The sequence below is a fragment of the Bubalus bubalis genome, chromosome 4 (genome assembly GCF_019923935.1).
Source record: "Bubalus bubalis isolate 160015118507 breed Murrah chromosome 4, NDDB_SH_1, whole genome shotgun sequence".
Classification (NCBI taxonomy): Eukaryota; Metazoa; Chordata; class Mammalia; order Artiodactyla; family Bovidae; genus Bubalus; species Bubalus bubalis.
In genome coordinates this window covers 99,119,749-99,138,146 of record NC_059160.1, presented here as the reverse complement: position 1 = coordinate 99,138,146, position 18,398 = coordinate 99,119,749, and the positions used below count along the sequence as shown (strand labels likewise).

Below are 18,398 nucleotides of genomic sequence, written 5' to 3'. Positions count from 1 at the left end.
AGTCAAGATTTATGAGTTATTTATCAAGAAAGCAAAGTAAAACTATATGGAAAAAAATAAAACTTCAGTGAAGTGACTGGACCCATCCTCCTTAAAAATATCAACTCTATTGTTGATAATATATGTAGTGAGAGGTAATTATGGACCCTTTTAAACGTGTCCTCAGGCAAAGTGAGATTCCACTTTTGTCACACTTCTTAGGAACCCAGCCATTTTTGCAACATTTGAAAAATTTTACTACTGGTATATCCATCACATGTTTATTCTCTTCTTTAGATATCTTGTCTAAACCAGTTATGGAGATAATCTCTAGATGCTATTAAAGTTTCTGTAGAATTTTTAGTAATCTAATCCCCTTTGTCTCGAACATATAATTCTAAAAAGGAAAATCATCACCAGTGGAATAACAGACCCACAAGAACTGGGACCATATTTGTCTTCCTCATGGCTTTTTCTGCAGGGCCCAGAACAGATCTGACCCATTATAAGATCTCAAAATATCTGCGGAATGAAAGAGTAATGAATTAATCTAATGGCATTATCCTGTAGCCTTTTAAAAAATCTCTCTTTACATTTTTTATTTGGGTTTAAATGGCTATACAGTACATGTTAGCATCGAAGAATCTAGTTCAAAGTGTTTGCATTTCAGCAGCTGTTACTATTTAACATGCTTCATGTTTTCCTGGGTTTTTGTATGTGTTTATTCCAGCTCTAGGAGTTAGTGGAAAATTTTCCTGCAAAATACCCCTAGAAAGCATATTCTGAATAACTATCAGATTTCTAAAATAAGTACTCTACAAAGCTACGGGGTTTATTCTATAAGAAAATGCTCCATGGCAGAATCATTCTGTGAGGTTTTTTCCTTCTTTTTTTCTTTTCAGTAAGAAAATGAACCAAAAGAAAAGAGGAATGTGAATCAGCTGCCATGTAAGCTAAATTCATTCCCCTTTGGCTCATCTGCTAGGGCTCCAAGCTTTCTGGAGATTTATCTTCTGAGTATATGGCTCTTGGAATTCCCAGGCCAAATTTTTCTTGAAAGATAATAAATCAAAATGCATTTGCAGTGTTAGGCTAAAGATATAGGCTTCGTGATCATATTGAATATTTATACCACGACTTAGTTATAAAGATTTTCTTTGAAACTTTCTAAAGAATATAAACAGCTAGATTACAAAATTCCAAAGGCAGAGACAAAACTAAGACCCAGGGATTATGAGAGTATTTTGGTACTTGAAAGATAAATTTTTGTTCTAAAAGTTTACTGGTTTTGCTTTTGATAACACTGCATACTTTACAGTTTTGTTCAAACCCTGCTATGTGGGCTAAGCCAAGAGTAGAGAGATCACCCAGGTTTTCTTAAGATTTCATGGGAGCAAATCACAGACTTAAAATAATCTATCACCTTGGAATCATAGAACACAAGATATTATTTGTTCAAAATTTTATTTTACATAAGGGGAGCCATGAAGCTTAGAAAAAAATTTTTTTTAGTGATTTGTCCAAGATTGCAGAGTGATGCTTCTCTGACTTAAAAAAAGAATCAAGTCCCCTAACTTCCAAGTTACTTCTTTCACTCCTACTCTGTTTCCCTAACTCCTCATTAGGTGGCACTGTCTCTCACATTTGGAATTGCAGAAATTAAAACTGAAAATGCTGCACTCCCAGGGAAGCCATTCCCATGAATAAAGCAGCCAAGGTAGGTAGAGAGCCGGCATTCCACTCACCCAGATCAGAACACTGGACAACTCGCAGATGGCACTGACAGCGGAAGGGACAGACTGGACCCATAGGCTCTATTTCAGGAACTTCAGGAAAGTGCTCTTCCGGGCCTATCCCAGAAGCCTCATCTTCCAGCATAAAGTCAAATAAGCCTTTCTGTTGAAACGGTCCAGCCCAGGAAACTTGTGCAACCAAGAGGAAGATGATAGTTGCCTTCATGATTTCTCTTGTATACTTTCACAACCGAGGAACCTGGGAAATAGCGGAAGGTTTAGAAGAATAGCCTTGCCTAATGTATGTGTTATATAAGTGGAGTGCACATAGAAAAAAGCATTAAAAAGTAATATTTTATGTACTGTTAGGAGCAGAACATTAGAAATATATTTGAAAGGTAATAAGGTTCAGTAGAGATGAACTTGCACTGTTTATTTATGAAGAAAAATTTAAAAAGTATTTGAATCACTTCATTGAATTTGGGGTCTGAATTAAGACCACACATTATATAGTCAACATTGAAATTTTCAATGCTCACTCAACACAAGCCGTGCCACAGTTAAACAAGTTTTGTCTGTACACATGAGAGTCTCCAATTCCTGCTCAGAAATATCTCTAGAAGCCAATCTGATTTCTCCATCCCACTGTATTTATCCCAGTCCAGACCTTTCTCATCACTCCCTGAACAAGAGCTTTCAAATAGTCTCAGCCTCAAATACCTCAAATATTTCTTCCACTCCAGGCCATCTTCCACTCTGCTGCCCAAGTCATCTTCTAAAAATTCAATTTCATTGTATTAATTTTCTACTGCAAATCCTTTGCTGACTTCTCACAGCTAGCCAATAAAGTCTCCATCCCCTTTGTTGCAAATAAGACCATGCACGATTTGACACCATTTCTCTCCATTTTCTCTCTACTCCCAGTCCCCACCTCAACCCTGACACTCAAAGCTAATCACCGTTTAAAATACCTACCTTGTGAGAGTGTTGTAAAGGCTAAATGAGATAATGGGTTTCCCTTGTGTATTCTCGGGCATCCAGGCAGGATGCTGCGTTCTCCTTCTTCTGTGCTCCCAAGACACGTTGCTTACCTCTTTTAAAGAACTTATCACATTATATTGTAATTTGTTTTGCGTGCTTGGTCTGCCCCCCCACTCGAAGATGTACTCCTTCAGGGCGTGTCTTATTATCCTTTGTTCTGTACCGGGACCTTGCACAATATTTTGCCCATAAATGACTCAGTTGACCGTCAATTTATTAATAATACAAGTTATTCGATTTGTTCTAAGCAACCAAATTTGATTTTTTTAAATATGGTTATCTTTGTTTAAATATTGAATTTCTAGCATAAGAAAGATATCGAATTGAAAACCTGAGCCTGATATAAGCATGATTCAGTTTTTAACATAAATCTTTTGGGTGGTTTCTCAAATGAATCCTTTTTAAGGACTGTGTAAACCAGTAAACACATATGGAAAATGCTATCTGATTTTATTTTATTTTGTATGACATATGTTATCTAATTTTACCAATAGGATTATTTTGTAAACAAATTGACAAAAATATGATTTCAACGCATCTATACCATTTTTATTCATTCATTTAACAAGCCCTTCTATATATATATATATACATCTCTGTTATTGAGTTGGTTGTTTAGATGGCTGAAGTGAACTAAATGAATCTGAATAACAAAATCTTAATAAATCTGAATAATGAAAAGTAGTTGATCGTGGAGAGAAGTCTATTTTGAATTGTTATATTTTCAAGCTCCATTAAAACTGCTCAAAATATTCCCCAAACACATTGTAGATATGATCTTTAGTCTCATCATCTTTAATTATGTTATTTCCAGTCACTATCCAAATGATAGCAATATAGAAAAGATAAAGTCTTCATATGTGCTAACTTTAACATATATTCTGGAAATGTTTGCCTAGATCCACTACAGGGGAAACAAATGTTTTAAAATTTCTTACACTTTTATTCTTAGTTTATTATTGAAGCACGTCAAAGGCAGCACGTTTGCAATACAGGCTAGTGACTTTAACATAATACCACGAAGATTATTATTCACACTGCCCCTTTAAATTCAGTATCAGATTCTCTCGGGAAACCCATTCCCACTCAGTTACTGCATTGCCTTTTAAAGGAGACCCTATTGTTTTGGCAGGGTTCCCTTGGAGTGGATCTCAGAGAGTGGTTTTCTGTCTGTTTCGCATTAAAATGCAATGTTTACGGTTTACCACAAGTTTGCTAGCCTTGCATATTTCATGTCTTGCAAGTTTTGAGAAAAATGAAACAAACTAATTGCAGATTTAATAAATAGCAATGAGAAATTAATGCAGATGTCTGTTTCTGATCTTTTCTCCAAAAAAAAAAAAAGAAAGCCTGGTTCACGAATCCAAAAAACAGAATATTAAACATTAGCTCAGGGGAATATTATCATTTACGTTTGTTTACTCTTGTTAAAATGGTGCAAATTCTCTACACAATATTCTTTTGGGTTGAATCTAAACTCAGACAGACAGTTTTTAGCTTCCATTACTTATCATTTTCTTGGGGGGGGTGGTGTGTGTGTGGGTGGGTGGGCGGATGTGTGTGCTATTTTAACCCTGAATGTCCTGGGGAAAAATAATATGGCCAGGTATTTTCCACAAATTCCTCCATGAAATAACTTCTTTTAGATTAGTATCATAATACTTAAAACACAGCGTCGTAAAATAATTAATCCAGGCTACTGACAGTGATAGTCTCTTTATCATTTCCTTCCTCTCTTAATAAATCAGGAAAACAAACAAACCTATAGCAGTAGCCCATGTAGACATCAAGGAGACTGTTATTGAGATGATATACTATTAACATTTCATTTCAACCATTTTAAGTAGTCTCAAAATGTATGCCTATTTCCTATTACTAATTGCTAAGAATGTCACTACTTCAGTAAAGTTCATTGCCATAATTTAATGTGTTCTATCAAAAATAATAATTTTAGGTTTCTTAAACGACATTTGTATGATGTCATTTATGCCTTTGGTGTGAATTTCCAAGTCAAAATTTAAAACTCAGGAGATAAGTGAAGCTCTAAATGCAGAGCAAATTAAACCCCCCAGCACTGGGTGAATTAAAAACCTCAATAATAATAGAAATAAGTTAAAAGTAAACAGTAAAACAGTATCCATCTATCAATAATGGGTACTATAGGAGGCATCTGATTCTTTTTCTGGTCAAAATAGCAATTCGAAGAAAAAGCCGCAGGTATTTATATCACTGGGAGCCCACTTAATCAGTGGTCATCATGTTACCCTGTTTTGAAATTAGAAAGGAAAATAACCCACACTTTCATTCTATAGTGAATGTATCTTATGATGAAATTTCATTTGCAGCAAAAATTCTGGCCGAGTCTCTTTACATTTTAGTAACTATGCAGCTAACTGTGAGATTATCTTAGTTAGGTCCTTAATAATCAGCATAAATAGAGTCAGTGTTGGTTTTCACCTCTCTGGTGACAGTTTCTATTATTTTCTAAGTTGTAGAAATATACACTAGACTTCTATAACTAATCACCAAAGTTCACTTTTCTGAAGTTTAAAAGTTCTTAATATATATAAGAATTCAGGAGGAGAATAAATTCTTAAATATACAATCCAACTATGAATAGCATGCCAGTCTAGAATACTTTTCTATAAACATTTCCTAAACATTTAATTAGTAAAAACACAAAATATATCAATAAAGAGAGTCACCGTGTTAGGTTATAGTTTCTCTAAGAAACATCTTTGCAAAGAACAGAGAGAAAGAACTAAAACAATGCATTACAACCATTTTACCAAATACTTCGTTTCTGTTTTCAAGCAATACTTGTTTAAAACACTGCATAAACATTACTAAAAGTTCAGTACACATTTTTTTTTCTCTTTTTCTCTTACCAAATAACTCCTTTTTTCTTAACTTGATCAAAGTTTTATTAGTCTGTAGCAGAGTTCAGGACAATTATTGAAAACCATACCTTTTAATCCGGGGATTTGCCACTGGAGCCCTCAAAGCTGAGATGTAATTACACTAAATATTCAGCCCAAGCAAAAGAGTTTGCAGGTGTGGAAAGGAGGAGGGGGAAGGTGCTGCTCTGTGACTGTCACTAGGTTGAAAACCTCCTGCTTCTACTCCATAGCACAGTTAAAAAATAAGGTTTCCCTCAATGAACACAATCCGGCTGACACCCACATTAGATCATATGGTAATGATATGTCTCTTGTATTGTAGCCAGAAACTTTATCGGCCTTTTTTTCTCGCCATTTAAATGCTTTATTCCTTTTGCATCTGCTTAAAATTCTAAACTGCTTCTGTAATATAGTAGTGGAGCAACTTGACTTGGAATTTGTTTCATTGTGTCGACTCATTTCCCTGAAATTGTAACTAAAGGGTTTATTTCCCCACCCCCAACCCTACTCCTTGATCCACTCTTTCTAGTCTTCTTTATGAGTCACATTTATCATACTTCCGAAATGACAGTTTGTATGTTTTGTTTTGTTTTGTTTTTTGCTTTCAGGATGTGTAAGTCTGGCAAATGGAATGAAATTATTTTAAGTGTGGGCTGTGAAAATAAATGAGTACTCATTCAGATTCTTACTTGCCTTGGGCTATTTGTGCACATTCAAAAATTCAAGTACTATGCTATGGAGGTTTTCTATATATCTTGAACATATTTCTAAAGTTCCCTGGAAGAAAGCCATGATTTTATATGAAAAGCACACCATATATTACTTTCCTTACTTATAGTTTAAAACCTTTCTTGTTGTCTACCAGTTATGTGTGTTTTTTAAAATAAAGCACAGAGATACTAAACGATGATCACAATTTAATTTAGCCTGTATATGAAAAATTATATTTTCGTAGGCTACATTTTTATGTAATCCAGAACTTTGAAAAGGCAATAAAGTCTATGGCTCTTTCCAAATTCAGTAAATAGAAAAAAGAAAGTGCAAATACAAGGAAAGATATTTATTCAGCCTGTGAAAGCTTTTTTGAGTTTTTGTAATTCCCTTGCTGGATGCTGTCAGTTCTCTGTGTGATTCTATGTTTTGACTTGTATCTTTATGCCCTGGCCCCTAGGCTGTTACCAGGTGGAAACTTGAAATCAACATCTGTGAAACATGAGAGGATAACCCTTCCATTCTCCACCCTCCCTTCTTCCCTTCTCTAGCCATCTAAGGACACAATTCTACAGTAAATATACTTTGCCTTGATGAAACTTGAAGGGATTAAATTTTTATCTGTGTTACCTAAAGAAGAGGGGGTAAAGCTGTTATCACATGATATTTTGCCTTATTTTCCAAGCCCAGTGTCCATAATGTTAACACCTTACCCCACTCTTCTCCTTGGCATTTAACCCCATGCCTGGTTAGTCTGATGATTTAGATCTGATTTAAATCTGATGATTTAGAAGAAGATGATTTAAATCTGATAATTTAGAAGAAGGCAAATATTTTCCCTGGATTTTGGTGCAAAATCCATGATTTCCCTTGGTGGTGGTTTAGTCACTAAAGTGGTATCCGACTCTTGCAACCCCATAAACTATAGCCCACCAGGCTCCTCTGTCTATGGGATTCTCCAGGCAAGAAGACTGGAGTGGGTTGCCATTTTCTTCTCCAAGGGATCTTCCTGACCCAGGAATCGAACCCAGGTCTCCTGCATTGCAGGCAGATTCTTTACCAGCTGAATGGCAAGGGAAGCCCTATGATCCTCTTGAAAGTGAAGTCGCTCAGTCGTGTCCAACTCTTTGCGACCCCATGTACTGTAGCCTACCAGGCTCCTCCGTCCATGGGATTTTCCAGGCAAGAGTACTGGAGTGGGTTGCCATTTCCTTCTCCAGGGGATCTTCCTGACCCAGGGATCGAACCTGGGTCTCCCACATTGTAGACAGACGTTTAACCATCTGAGCCACCAGGGAAGTCCGGAATCAATTAATTTTTTCCCCTTGAACTCCTCTTACATTTATCTCATTCTTATAACATGCAATCATTTGTTCATATTAGGGTTATTTAGGTACATCTTTCATCTCAGGGAATAAAGCACATCCTCTTCATACTTGTGTCCCCACTACCAGCACAAAATAAATTCTCAAGAAACGCTTCATGAATGACTATAACATGAAGATAGATCATTGACTATTGATGATTATTGTTTTGCCCGGGTCTGGTTCACTCTTTATCAGAACCCAATCTGGGCTTCCCTGGTGGCTCAGTGGTAAAGAATCCGCTTGCCACTGTAGAAGACACGGATTGCATCCCTGGTCCAGGAAGATCTCACATGCTGGGGAGCATCTAAGTCCACGTTACAGCTACTGAGCCTGTGCTCTGGATCCCTGAACCTTAAGTACTGAGCCCCCGCGTGGTAACTGCTGAAGCCTGTGCACCCTGGAGCCTGTTCTGGGCAACAAGAGAAGCTATCACAGTGAGAAGCCCACATACCAGGACAAAGAGTAGCCCCCAGCCACTCGCCGCAACTAGAAAATGCCCACGCACAGCAAGGAAGACCCAGCACAGCCCCAAAATAAATAAATAAATAAAAATTAAAGAAAAGAACAAAAAAACCATCTACTACAGTACTACAGGGTAGATGATGAATAACAGCAGCAGTTGTTACCAGAGAGAGAGGTAAAAGGAGAAAGAGAAGGGAAATATGGCATCAAAGAAAAAGAAGAACAATTAGAACAGGAGGAGAACACACATTATCTTGATATGCAAACCATCTTAATTTTATAAAGCAGAACCGTTTTAGCTAAGTTTCACATCCAGTTTCTTCCCTCTGATAGTAAGCTGTATGAACTCAACACACTCGACCTCTCTGAGTTCCCATATCTGTAAAATAGGTTAAAAGTAATACCTCATTCATAATGTTGAAATAAAGATGGAATGAGGCAAAGGTTTAAGGCATGTAATTCAGAGCATGGCTGTTATCCCAGGAAATTAAGCTTCCTGTAAATGTTAGCTTTTATTGTTTTCTGATATATATCATAGCAATCGTTTAAGTTGGGCAAGGGAAATAATTTTACTGAAGTCCAATGACCTGCCCAAGCTCACAGAGCCAGTAAGAAGCACACAGGAGTAAATATCCAAGTATTCTAGTACCTAATCTATTTTACTGTTTACCATACTTCATTTTAAGAAAGCTCAAACTCTTAAGTTATAGAAAATTAACAATAAAAAACTTTGAGTAACATGTCTTTGTAGACTTGTTTAAAAACTGTGACCAGGTTTTACAATTCTTTTTAAATTTTATCTTTCTGGAGGAACAAATATTTCTATCTTTTAAGTTTTAGTAAGACCCTCACCTCCAAAATCCTAAGGATTTTACTGAATGCTAGTTTATTTCAAATGTGTGCCTTTAACCGGATGTTAAATTGCATCTGTTGTCATACCTATTTTTAGATAGAAGAAATGAAGTTACAAAAAGTCACACATAGCAAGTCATAAAGATGCCATAGGGACCACTGTCAAAATCTAGGTCTCTTGCAATCAAATGGGAAACGAAACAATTTTGAGGCAAGAAGCCATGCATGTGCGGAGAAGGCTGAAACTTATCCTGGCTTGGAATGTTTGGGGGTAGGGTTCACTGAAACCTTGGCTGCTGTTATAGATATTTGAAATATTCAGATTCAGAACAGATACCACATCTGCCGTAAAAACCACTTAAACAGTGATTTCTACTGACAACTGACTAGTTAACTGGGTGACTATATTCTGCTTGTTGTCCATGTTCACTTCAAGCTAGTCACTCTTTCCCACCGACATCAAACACAATTGGTCTAAACTGTACCGGCATACTCAGATGTGAAGAATGCCAGAGCTTCGGAAGGTCGTCTTCTGACACCCTTTATTTTTGAAGAGGTCTGGAAGCAAGTGATTATCTTCACAAACCTGTGACTGGTTTATTCTTAGACTGACTCTTCAAAGTAAGGTCAGCAGCTGGAATGGGTGTCTGGCTCTTTATTAGCCATCCTAGACAGTTTTTCTTCTTTAGCCAAGCAAGCAAGCTAAGGTGGAATTCAGGCCAGCCTAGCATGCAGGATGGACTGGAACATTTCTTCTTTCTTCCCCATATTACTCCACTCCCCCACCCTATCAACACTGTGTTTAGTGTCCCTGTGCTGTGCATATGAGTAACTTTACCTCTCTGTGTTCTAGGGTTTTAATCTATAAAGTATACCTAACCTTAGTACTACCTTTGCTTACTTGCCTGGTGGCTCAGACGATAAAGCGTCTGCCTGCAATGCAGGAGACCCGGGTTCGATTCCTGGGTCGGGAAAGCCTGGAAAAATCCCATGGACAGAGGAGCCTGGAAGGCTACAGTCCATGGGGTCGCAAAGAGTCGGACACGACTGAGTGACTTCACTTCACTTTAGTACTACCTACCTTATATATTTGTTGTGAGGTTTAAAAACAAAAAAACACTAATACATCAAGCATTTAGAGCTGCATCTAACATATCTCATATAATATATAAGTGTTCGTCATTGTTTCTGCTATGGCCACTCCTGGGGGCATGGTTGTTACAGACCTTTCCTTGGACATACCAGTTTGGTGATTGGATCACATCCCTGTCCTAGCCCACAGATGTTATCTGCCTAGCAACTCAAGAAATCCTATAAATGCTGTGATATAATAAATGATATAGCTGGAAAAACAGGGACTTTTCAGTTAGATAAGCTTGGGTTTAAACCTCTACTTGTAAAAAAAAAACTGTCTAGTTTTCTTATGCTAATCCTAGAATGCATAACATTGTGCTGTTTTCCAAAACTTGACAAAATCCATTTGTAGGACTGTATAAGGATCCAGAGATTCCAGGTAAAGAATCTCTACTCTGAAAAATGAAGGCAAAATGGGAATAGAGACAAGGACTGGGCAAGAGATGAACGGAGATACGTGCCTCTCTTTCATGACAAGGAAGCATTCAGTTGCTTTATTCTCTGACTCCTGAATGTTCAGGAGCATCTCTTTTGTCAATTGCAGTCAAGAGATTTATTATTTTTTTCATAGTATTGATCAATAAGTTGTACTGGGACACCAAGCCAGCATATTAAATATCTGAATATCTAGTAATCTACTAAATAATCAATGAATCAGCACATATTGACTGAAGAACAGCTGTGGGAGAAAATGTTGATCCTAGGACCTGTAGAGGATATTAATAAACAGAAAATAAAAAGTGAAAGGCATGACCTCAAAGGACTTTCACTGCAGTAAGGAGGTAGGGTATAAGCTATATTATATTATATACATCTATATACATATATATATATGATATCGTTTTAGAGTTATATATACACATATATGGGCTTCCCTTGTAGCTCAGCTGGTAAAGAATTTGCCTGCAATGCAAGAGACATGTGTTCAATCCCTGGGTTGGGAAGATCCCCTGGGAGAGGGCATGGCAACCCATTCCAATATATTTGCCTGGAGAATCCTGTAGACAGAGGAGCCTGGCAGGCTACAGTCCATAGGGTTACAAAGAGTTGGACACGACTGAAAGACTAAACACAAACACATATATATAATAACATTTTAGAGTTATTTATGTGTGTGTGTGTGTGTGTATATATATATATATATATAAAATAACATTTTAGCATTGCAGTATCAGAAAAAGTATAATGTACTATATAATTATAACTCCTGGCAAAAGTAAAGTATGATGTAATTAAAAATAATTGTCTTAGCAAGTCAGAAGAGGAATGGGGGAGAGATCACTTTACACATGGGTGGTTAGGTAAGTGTTTATGCAGAATGAGGAACAGTTCGAGCTGAATCTTGAAGGATAAAAAGAATGTGAAAGTTGAGAGGCAGCTTTTTAGGCTGGAGGAACAACACTATCAAAACCTTGGCAATGGGAAAGCAAGAGACAATAAATCAGTCAATTTGGCTTAAAAGGACTCTTTTCAAAGAAGCTCTAAGCTCTTTTCTCCTCCTTGAATATTCAACAACCACTCTGGTATCTGACATGTCGATGTCACACAGTAAATGAATGTTCCGTGTTTATGGTAATAACTAAAGGCAGATAAGGAAAGAAATGAGTGCAGAGTCGGACTGCGACAGGACTTGAAAGTCTTCCTTGGGGCACTTATTTATTCATTCATTTGTTCAGCAAATATTCATTTGATGATTCCTGTGTGCCAGTTTCCTGTGCTAGCAGCTGGATGTCATCAAAGGTACTTGAATGAGATATAAGATGATAAAATTTTATTGTAACAAATCAAATCTAGCAAGTGTATGCAGTGTGATGAAACTGGAATCAAGAAACTAGCTAGACGGTTATTGCTTTAGTGTTGAAGTATTATGAATAATACCTTAGCAACAAGAAAATGAGCTGGCAAAAACTTAGGCCACTGGTCACAAAGCTGATATGATATATTAAAGATAAATGTTTAGACCATGTGTTTTGTGCCAAGCACTGGGTATGTTCTCAAAATTCATTAACTCAATTGAGATTCTTCATAACCTTATCAGTTAAGCACTATCATAATTAATTTTCATCAGTTCAGTTCAGTTCAGTTCAGATCAGTCACTCAGTCGTGTCCGACTCTTTGCGACCCCATGAATCGCAGCACGCCAGGCCTCCCTGTCCTTCACCATCTCCCGGAGTTCACTCAAACTCATGTCCATCGAGTCGGTGATGCCATCCAGCCATCTCATCCTCTGTCATCCCCTTCTCCTCCTGCCCCCAATCCCTCCCAGCGTCAGAGTCTTTTCCAATGAGTCAATTCTTCACATGAGGTGGCCAAAGTACTGGAGTTTCAGCTTTAGCATCATTCCTTCCAAAGAACACCCAGGGCTGATCTCCTTTAATTTTCATAATCAGTTTTAAAAGCCTGGAACTAGGGCTTGAAGAAGCTCTGTATGTGGCCTTTGTCATGTAAGCAATCCAGGAAAATAGTTAACTTCCTTGCTTGCATCTTTATCTGTAAGAAGAACATTGTTAAATGGAAAAGACCAGCAGAGATGATTAACTGAAGCTCTTGATGTCTGCAAAAGTCATGAGAAATTAACCATTTTATGTGAGTACAACTTTTAAGGCATTAAGATAATCAGTAGTCTTGATAGCGACTTGAGTGTGAGTAATTATGGAGAAATCATGCAATCTGAAGTATGGAATTAAAAAAAAAGAAAGGATTTACATCTAACCTTTCTCTGTGAATTCTCACATGGGAAACGCCCTTGGGTTGCACAAAGTCTTGCTTCCCACAGAATGATGGCAAAAAGGTGACATTTTACAGGTGAGAGCACCTTTGGAGATGTACCTATCAAAAGTGAGTGGGAACTACCAAAGAAAGAGATAAAAGAAAGACCACCCCAAAGAAAGAGATAAAATAAAGACCACCCCCTAGCCATGCTCCTGCCTGTGTACTTATTAGTTAACTAGTGCTGCTGGAAATAAGACCTGCTACTGCAAACACACCCAAGTTTGGCAATGCTGTACTTTCTTTTCAAGCAAAGAAAAACATTCTGCCTAGACAAAAGTAAACCAAGTAGAAGATGAGACAGACAACAATAATGTGTAATGCCCGAATTGTGAGTTGAGCACACAGGCCCTGGGGCCAGAATGCTCGGGTTTTGATTCTTGGCTCTGTGATCTCACTGATTACCTGTGTGACCTCATGCAATTTCCCCATTAAGGACCACAGGTTATCACACAAGGGTAATGATCGCACTTTATTACACAGAAGGATAAAATGAGTCTGTATTTGCAAAGGATTTAGAACAGGACCTGTCCTGTAGGATAAGCGTTGTGAGTTTCTGTAGAGCAATGCAAATTTCAGAACAAACTGAGAACTTAAGAAATGTTCTCCTTCGTCTTGCCTTTTATTCATGCTCTTGCCTGAAAGTCCTGTCCTGTTTAGTTTGGAGCATTCAAATGCCGGTCAGGTCTGTGCAGCGTGCTTACTGCAGGGCACCTATTTGGTCTGTAAATATTCTACTTTGAGTTTACCTTGTATCCTAGGAAAAATAAATGCTCCACCACAGGATACAGTCCTCTACACTTTAAGGAGGCAAATGAATGAAAAGTTCGATTCTAATGTCTGTACTGTAAAATAACGGCTTTGCTTAGGAAATTTTTGTGGGATAATTATAGCCCCTTAAGAATTATTTGACTTGATTCAAGTTATCCTTTCAATAGCAATAATTCATCCCTTGTAATTTGTCTTATTTAGGTGATTTTTAAGTAATTCATGAGATGAATTCTTTGACGCAGATAGATATTAACACGAAAACAAAGTGAACTATGCTCTCCTATTTAAGTCTCATGAGAACTTTTATTTTTTTGGAACCAATTCTTTTTTATTCTGAATAAATCCACCTTAACTTCTTGAAGAAATATTATTGTTTAGAAATAATTTATGTGCCCATTTTTTGGAGAATGATGTCTGAGCATATTATTGATAGAAGCAATAAATCACCAATGTGTGAGCCTACTTTAAAATGATTATGAGTCAATGGGGAAAAAAACAGAAAGTTGGAGGCATAATCACATTTGGTGCTTCATGTTTAAATCTCTTTGAAGCTTTCTGTATCAAAAGGTTGGCTTCTTATGAAACATCTTCATTCCTGGAGGCCAGTTTCGATAACTTCTCTGGCACTAGTCAGCGGTCTGAGACAATAAAAAATTTAAATAGAAACAGAGTACTTAACTCTTCCCATAGGCCAAAAATCATACAAATTGGTTCTATCAAACCAGCTCCTAACGGATTCCTACCTACTAAATGATAAGAACATTATGTGCCTGTCTGAGAAGAGTAAAACCATAGTGAAAGCTGCTCAGAGAGTACAGGAAATACTGGGAAGATTTTTTGTTTGTTTGTTTTTAATCTATGTAGTTGCAAACGATGATGGTTGCCAGCTGGCAATTAAAACCTAATGGCATCAACATTATATTAACAAGTACTTAATGATGCCATGGCAGATCTGTGGTGTCAAGAGCTTTATTTTTTCTGTGTGTTTTTACTGTCGTAAAAATATAAATAACATAAATTTTATCATATTTACTTTTTAAGTGTTCAATTTAATGTCATTAAGTACACTTACAATGTTGTGCAACCATCACTTCTTTCCATTTCCAGAACTTGTTCATGTTCTCAAATAGAAACTCTGTATCCATTTAATAATAACTCCACATTTCCTTCACCTTTCTGTCCCCAGTAATCTCTGTTTTACTGTCTCCATGAATTTTCCTATTCTAGATACCTCACCAAAAGGGGAATCACAACAAATTTGTAATTTAAGGGAAAAACTAAGCTTTTTAATTTTTTTTGCTTTTTTATTTTTTTAAGTGTATTTAAATGGAGGGAGAGTGGAATGGGAAGAAATGAGCAGGGGCACTGAAACAGCTGGAACTATGTTGCTTCAAGGGATGGGTTTCTTCAAGGAAGAAATCCCTGGCCTCAGTCATTAAGCCTGATAAATGGGCCTGGGAGCTTGCTATGTTTATGTCAAATAGGAGCTACCCCACATCCGAGGTCAGGGGCAGTGGCCGAGAGGAACCACCCCATGTCAGAGGTCAGGGGTGGTGGCCGAGAGGAGCTACCCCACACTCAAGGTCAGGAAGGGCAACTCGTCCAGGGTAAGGAGCAGCGGCTGTACTTTGCTGGAGCAGCCGTGAAGAGATACCCCACGTCCAAGGTAAGAAAAACCCAAGACGGTAAATGTTGCGAGAAGGCATCAGAGGGCAGACACACTGAAACCGTAATCACAGAAAACTAGCCATCTGATAACATGGACCACAGCCTGGTCTAACTCAATGAAACTAAGCCATACCATGGGGCCACCCAAGACCGGAGGGTTATGGTGGAGAGGTCTGACAGAATTTGGTCCACTGCAGAAGGGAATGGCAAACCACTTCAGTATTCTTGCCTTGAGGACCCCATGAACAGTATGAAAAGGCAAAATGATAGGATGCTGAAAGAAGAACTCCCTGGGTCAGTAGGTACCCAATATGCTACTGGAGATCAGTGGAGAAATAACTCCAGAAAGAATAAAGGGATGGAGCCAAAGCAAAAACAAAACCCAGTTGTGTATGTGACTGGTGAAAGAAGCAAATTCTGATGCTATAAAGAACAATATTGCATAGGAACCGGAATATTAGGTCCATGAATCAAGGCAAATTGGAAGTGGTCAAACAAGAGATGGCAAGAATGAATGTCGACATTCTAGGAATCAGTGAACTAAAATGGACTGGAATGGGTGAATTTAACTCAGGTGACCATTACATCTACTACTATGGGCATGAATCCCTTAGAAGAAATGGAGTAGCCATCATGGTCAACAAGAGTCCGAAATGCAGTACTTGGATGCAATCTCAAAAAAGACAGAATGATCTCTGTTCGTTTCCAAGGCAAACCATTCAATATCACGGTACCCAAGCCTATGCCCCAACCAGTAATGCTGAAGAAGCTGAAGTTGAACGGTTCTATGAAGACCTACAAGAGCTTTTAGAACTAACACCCAAAAAAGATGTCCTTTTCTTTATAGGGGACTGAAATGCAAAAGTAGAAGTCAAGAAACACCTGGAATAACAGGCAAATTTGGCCTTGGAGTATGGAATGAAGCAGGGCAAAGACTAATAGAATTTTGCCAAGAGAATACACTGGTCATAGCAAACACCTTCTTCCAACAACACAAGAGAAGACTCTACACATGGACATCACCAGATGGTCAACACTGAAATCAGATTGATTATATTCTTTGCAGCCAAAGATGGAGAAGCTCTATACAGTCATCAAAAACAAGACCGGGAGCTGACTGCTGCTCAGATCATAAACTCCTTATTGCCAAATTCAGACTTAAATTGAAGAAAGTGGGGAAAACCACTAGACCATTCAGGTATGACCTAAATCAAATCCCTTATGATTATACAGTGGAAGTGAGATTAGATTTAAGGGACTAGATCTGATAGACAGAGTGCCTGATAGACTAGGGACGGAGGTTCGTGACAATGTACAGGAGACAGGGATCAAGACCATCCCCATGGAAAAGAAATGCAAAAAAGCAAAATGGCTGTCTGAGGAGGCCTTACAAATAGCTGTGAAAAGAAGAGAAGCAAAAAGCAAAGGAGAAAGGAAAGATATAAGCATCTAAATGCAGAGTTCAAAAGAATAGCAAGAAGAGATAAGAAAGCCTTCCTCAGCCATCAATGCAAAGAAATAGAGGAAAACAACAGAATGGGAAAGACTAGAGGTCTCTTCAAGAAAATTAGAGATACCAAGGGAACATTTCATGCAAGGATGGGCTCAATAAAGGACAGAAATGGTATGGACCTAACAGAAGCAGAAGATATTAAGAGGTGGCAAGAATACACAGAAGAACTGTACAAAAAAGATCTTCACAACCCAGATAATCACGATGGTGTGATCACTCATTTAGAGCCAGATATCCTGGAATGTGAAGTCAAGTGGGCCTTAGAAAGCATCACTACAAACAAAGCTAGTGGAGGTGATGGAATTCCAGTTGAGCTATTTCAAATCCTGAAAGATGATGCTGTAAAAGTGCTGCACTCAATATGCCAGCAAATTTGGAAAACTTAGCAGTGGCCACAGGACTGGAAAAGGTCAGTTTTCATTTGAATCCCAAAGAAAGGCAATGCCAAAGAATGCTCAAACTACCACACAACTGCTCTCATCTCACACACTAGTAAAGAAATGCTCAAAATTTTCCAAGCCAGGCTTCAGCAATACATAAACCGTGAACTTCCTGATGTTCAAGCTGGTTTTAGAAAAGGCAGAGGAACCAGAAACCAAATTGCCAACATCTGCTGGATCATCAAAAAAGCAAGAGGGTTCCAGAAAAACACTTATTTCTGCTTTATTGACTATGCCAAAGCCTTTGACTGTGTGGATCACAATAAACTGTGGAAAATTCTGAAAGAGATGGGAATACCAGACCACCTGACCTGCCTCTTGAGAAATCTGTATGCAGGTCAGGAAGCAAGAGTTAGAACTGGACATGGAACAACAGACTGGTTCCAAATAGGAAAAGGAGTACGTCAAGGCTGTATATCGTCACCCTGTTTATTTAACTTATATGCAGAGTACATCATGAGAAACTCTGGACTGGAAGAAGCACAAGCTAGAATCAAGATTGCCAGGAGAAATATCAATAACCTCAGATATGCAGATGACACCACCCTTATGGCAGAAAGTGAAGAGGAACTAAAAAGCCTCTTGATGAAAGTGAAAGAGTAGAGTGAAGAAGTTGGCTTAAAACTCAACATTCAGAAAACGAAGATCATGGCATCTGGTCCCATCACTTCATGGCAAATAGATGGGGAAACAGTGGAAACTGTGTCAGACTTTATGTTTTGGGGCTCCAAAATCACTGCAGATGGTGACTGCAGCCATGAAATTAAAAGACGCTTACTCCTTGGAAGGAAAGTTATGACCAACCTAGATAGCATATTCAAAAGCTGAGACATTACTTTGCCAACAAAGGTCCTTCTGGTCAAGGCTATGGTTTTTCCAGTGGTCATGTATGTATGTGAGAGTTGGACTGTGAAGAAAGCTGAGCGCTGAAGAATTGATGCTTTGGAACTGTGGTGTTGGAGAAGACTCTTGAGAGTCCCTTGGCCTGCAAGGAGATCCACCCAGTCCATTCTGAAGGAGATCAGCCCTAGGATTTCTTTGGAAGGAATGATCTAAAG

The 18,398-nt window shown here is 38.1% G+C and overlaps 1 protein-coding gene across 2 annotated transcripts in view; it reads right to left on the bottom strand.

Annotated features, from left to right (window-relative positions):
* Positions 1-6,040, bottom strand: part of DCN (decorin) — a 38,238-nt gene extending 32,198 nt beyond the window's left edge. Inside the window, exons 1-2 of one of the 2 annotated variants that reach the window (XM_006062952.3) lie at positions 5,722-6,040; positions 1,725-1,971 (exon numbers count right to left, since the gene is read on the bottom strand). In XM_006062952.3, the coding sequence (XP_006063014.1) occupies positions 1,725-1,938 (214 nt within the window). In that variant the 5' untranslated portion in view covers positions 1,939-1,971; positions 5,722-6,040. Of the gene's footprint in view, positions 1-1,724; positions 1,972-2,687; positions 2,846-5,721 lie in introns of those variants that run through there. The other variant, XM_006062951.3, reaches the window with a different exon arrangement.
* Positions 6,041-18,398: the final 12,358 nt, after the last annotated feature.